This window comes from Triticum dicoccoides, chromosome 7B, assembly GCF_002162155.2.
Source record: "Triticum dicoccoides isolate Atlit2015 ecotype Zavitan chromosome 7B, WEW_v2.0, whole genome shotgun sequence".
NCBI classification, from domain to species: domain Eukaryota; kingdom Viridiplantae; phylum Streptophyta; class Magnoliopsida; order Poales; family Poaceae; genus Triticum; species Triticum dicoccoides.
The window spans coordinates 660,928,577-660,933,070 of record NC_041393.1 but is presented as its reverse complement, the minus strand read 5'-3'; the positions used below and the strand labels follow the sequence as shown (position 1 = coordinate 660,933,070).

Sequence of the window (4,494 nt, the reverse complement as noted above, 5' to 3'; positions counted from 1 at the left end):
ATCATTGCATGTGAATGAGCCTTCAGTAATTACCTTTGTGTTGGACCCAATTAAGTAAACTAAGTAAACATATCTATTTGCTTGCCACTGTAAACCAAAAATTGAACAAAGATACATTTTTATTGTTCTTTTCTTTTTTATTAAGGTTCATGTCCACTGCATTATTTCATGTTGTGAATTTTCCTGGTTTATGCATACTATATTTATTTTTATAGTCCTTTGAAGAGTAGAATTCTTTTTTTCTAGTGGAATGAATAAGAAATTGGTTATTTTATACTTTTTTGAGCGAAGGTTACTTTATACTTGTATTACGCAGGGGCCTGTGAGAGCAAAATGGCCCGGTCCACTGGGTCAGTCTACAGAAATGTATGTATGATGGGCCGCTTGCCGATTGACCGCTCAAAAACCAGTACCGGCGAGGACAGGAAAAAAAGACTACACCGCTCCACCGCTCCCACCCCCTCGCCGCCGCCGCCGCCGGCAGCTTGCTCCTCCCAGCGGTTCGAATCGCCGTCTTGGCCGGACACAGTTCGGGCGAACCAGCTCCCCCTTGTCTTCGGCGGCTGCCCCAGCTCCTCCGCCGGCCGATTAATCCCCTCTGGTCGCACCTCCGCCGGTCAGTGCTCTTCCGTTCGCCCTTGCTTGCGTGACTCGGAATTCCTGCAGAAACAAGTCCGAATCTTTGTCGAGTGCCTTCTTGGGCTCGGATTTGCTTCTCCTACTGGAATTTGAAGCGGTTGGTGATCTATCTGTATATAAGTATAGCCAGGAGCCAGCCTTTCCTCTGCAGAAATTTGCGTCCAACTTACTGAATTTTTTTTTTGTCAGTTTGGCCGAAGCTCAAGATATCTGCAGAGAGACTCTGCAAATTTGTCGGTTGGCCGAAGCTGACGATATCCAATGGAGTCATGTAGCGTTGCCAGGATAATGAGCCTAGGGAAGCTTGCTATACACCGGACGTATTTGTGCACCCTAATCTTCAGAACTTTGCCAAAGATGCTAGGCTTCACTCCCAGTTCACTCAAGAGATTCTGCAAAGCTGAACATGTTGAGCTACAGCTGACCAAGAAGACTACACTGGGCACATTGCCGGAGCTGCCTCCGGACATTTTGATGGGTATCTTTGCCACCCTTGAGATCCCTGACCTCGTGCGTGCCGGCTCTGTCTGCCCATCCTGGCGCTCCGCATACACAAGCCTACGGAGCCTTGGGCAGTACAAACGCCAGCAGACGCCATGTCTCCTCTACACTTCCAAATCCACTGGTGAGAGTGTCGCATGCCTCTACAGCCTCGCAGAGAAGCGATCGTACAAGTTATCCCTCCCGGAGCCGCCTATCCGTACTAGGTGTTTGATCGGGTCCTCACATGGATGGCTGATAACTGCTGATGAGAGATCTGAGATGCACCTCATCAATCCGGTCACATGTGAACAGATTGCTCTCCCTTCAGTGATCACCATTGAGCAGGTGAGGCCCATCTTTGATGAGCATGGTGCTGTCCACAAGTATGAACTCTCATGGCACACTGGAATGCACGATGGTTATAACTCGCCGACAATCTTTGCTCTTGACAACCTGCGGCACGAACTCCACTATAAGGCGTATGTGTTCTCCGATGCATCCACGGAAAGCTTCATTGTGGTGCTCATCCACAATCCAATGCGTCAGCTCTCTTATGCAAGTGTAGGGGATGACAAGTGGACCTGGCTGCCACCTTATGATATCTATGATGACTGCACTTACAAGAATGGCCTATTGTATGCAGCGACTGCAACTGGAGAAATTCATGCTTTTGATCTTAGTGGGCCTGTCGCCAGTATGAAGATAATTATGGGGGCATCTGAGAATATATCAGCTGGCAGTGCGTACATTGTTCAAGCTCCCTGGGGTGATCTGCTGCTTATTTGGAGAATCTTCGGCGATTATGATTTAGAACCTGAACCTGGGGCATCTGTGTTTTGGCAAACAGGCAGAATTAATATGTATGAAGTTGACTTGGTGGCAAGTAAACTTAAGGCAATCAATTCGTTGCGTTCCCATGTGTTATTTCTTGGGCATAATCAATCTCTTTGTCTCAATGCTGAAGAATATCCAGCTCTCAAGGCAAATCATGTCTACTTTACTGATGATAGTTTTTTCTGGACAACGGGATTGAAGAATAATCACCGTGACATGGGAGTTCTTGATTTGGATGATAATAGCAGGGAGGAAATTATATCTCCTCATCTTTGCTCCAACTTTCCGGCTCCTATGTGGATTACGGCTGATCTTAGAAAGATGAACTTGGCATCAGAAGGGGCAGCTTGAATAAGAGTTGATGGGTTCAATGAGCTAATAACGGGTGGTATTTGCAAGGTTATTGCAGATACATAGGGACCAATAGGACTGTGCGCGGCCATTATTTGCGATGAGCTAATAATGCCCTTAGTTTGTACGCGCGACTAGCTTCGAACCAGTTTACTTTGAATAAAGAGATTGCATTTTCCTTTGTTTACTCATGTTGTTTACTCAATGTACCAACTAACTCTCTCCAATTTTAATGTGTCAACAGAAACTTGAGGAATACCAAATTGCTCTCTCCAATTTTTTTTTGAGTATGTTCGGAACATATGGTGTATGCTCAAAACATTGCTGGGGCGGAATCAACAACAAAATCTTGCTGAAACGGAAGCATTTTTTATTTTTGCTGTAACAAACAAGATTTTCATGCATACAAACAAGGGCAAAGGTCGATGTATAAGGAAGAAGAATTCCCAACAGGTTGTCAAGAAGTTGATCATGAAATTTGTTCCAGATTTGTCTACCACCTAGAAACAAACTAATTGACCAATGTAGTTGAACAACAAATGTTCCCATTTCATACATTTACAGGCAGTTTGTGACTGGCCACTCTACACTTTTGATGCGCAAGAGAGAATTCTTGGTCCTGTAGAATGCCGAACAAGACGACGCCTAGTTGCCGCCTCTTTTGCTGCTTGTCTTTGCACAATATCGGTTCCTGTAAAACTGGATTAACTTAGTTTGGTTTTATGTCAGGAACAAGAAATATGGCTATTCACAGGAGCAACAGCAGCACATCTATTAACTTGAGAATCAAAAACCTACATGGTAGATCAAGCATATTGTTGCCACCAGTCAGGACCTAGCCGGTGGCAAAAGTGCGCGTGCCAGCGGACATCATCGCCGGAGCGAAGTTTGGCGACGCAGCCAAGCTCGCCGCACCAAGTGCCCCCTACTTGATGCAAATAGGAGCAATGCCTGATCATCTATGGTTAGGCCATTTCAAAGTTAGCTGACTGGGCACTCAAAGGGAGGAGAAATATGTTGAACTGAAAGTAATACAACGACGCCTTACGTCATTGGTAGGCACAATGAAGCTTGGTGACCTCTGCATCTCAAACATGCACATATGGCAGACCGTTGAATTTCTTGTGCAATTGACTCTGGATAATCTGCAGTAGTTGGCATATTGGTCCACGATCCAGTCGGGTACTGCCTCATCATCTACGATCTGAGAGGAAGAATGGAATTGGGCATTTGTACTCCACTGTAGACCTAGCCTCTGAACTGAAGCAAAGATGTGGGTGTGGCAGGGATCCGAGCGCTTACCACTGGCTGGCGTTGGCGCTGGCGCTGCCGTGGAGGTGGAGGTGGAGCCGAGGAAGAGGAGGACGAAGCCGGTGAAGCTGGAGCCGAGGAAGAGGACGACGCTGGAGAGGGAGGACAGCGGCGGCCTGGACGATCACCACGGCGGCTGTAGACTATCATTTTACGTAGATGTAGTAAAGCTCGGGCGGGACGGGACCACGGGGCATATGAAGCGAACCGACGGTGTTCTGTTCGGTTGCGTTCTGGCCCACGAGGTTTTCCCAGGTGGCCCATTTGGCCCATGTTCCACTCTGTCTCTTCTCTCTCTAAAAAAACACATTCCCTCGAACACACGCACACACAGAACTCTTCCACTGAAATAAGATGGTTGTGACATTGTGGTCCATCTGGTATGCAAGGTGGGAAGTTAAAAAGACTTACATTTAGGAGCGGAGAAAGTACAAACGGTTGACACCGTCCGGTGTTGGTTACCACCTATGATGAACACCATGAAAATAAATGTTGATGTAGCTGTTGCGCGATATGGTTAGAGAGGAGTGGCAGCTGCAACCTACAAAAATCAGCATGGTGCATACTACTTTGGATCCTCGGCGGTAGTGTTTCGAGGAACTACCGATCTCAGAATCCTAGAAGCTTATGCTTGCCGGGAATCCACGGCTCTTGCTGGGGATCTCGGTGTGCAGAAAATGTGTGTTGCATCTCATTGCCAAGGGGGTGTGAATGATATTCAGTAGCCAGCAGGGCACCGGAGGTCCTCATGGAGCGATTATATAAGAAATAGCAGTTTGAACGGCTGGCTTTCAGTCATGCAAGTCCTCTCATGAACGTAGGAACTTCAATTTTGAAGCTCATGTTCGATCTTTCCCAAGGTGAGATCAAAGCAAA

The 4,494-nt window shown here is 46.8% G+C and overlaps 1 protein-coding gene across 1 annotated transcript; it reads left to right on the top strand.

Moving 5' to 3' along the window:
• Positions 1-520: 520 nt before the first annotated feature.
• On the top strand, positions 521-2,645 carry LOC119340036 (F-box only protein 7-like). Its single transcript, XM_037611950.1, has 2 exons — positions 521-736; positions 829-2,645. The coding sequence occupies exon 2, from the start codon at positions 901-903 to the stop codon at positions 2,305-2,307; it is 1,407 nt and encodes a 468-aa protein (XP_037467847.1). The 5' UTR covers positions 521-736; positions 829-900; the 3' UTR covers positions 2,308-2,645.
• Positions 2,646-4,494: the final 1,849 nt, after the last annotated feature.

Bases quoted from the DNA above. Each gene is read 5' to 3' on its own strand.
- LOC119340036 (XM_037611950.1), top strand. From the start codon at position 901: ATGGAGTCATGTAGCGTTGCCAGGATAATGAGCCTAGGGAAGCTTGCT.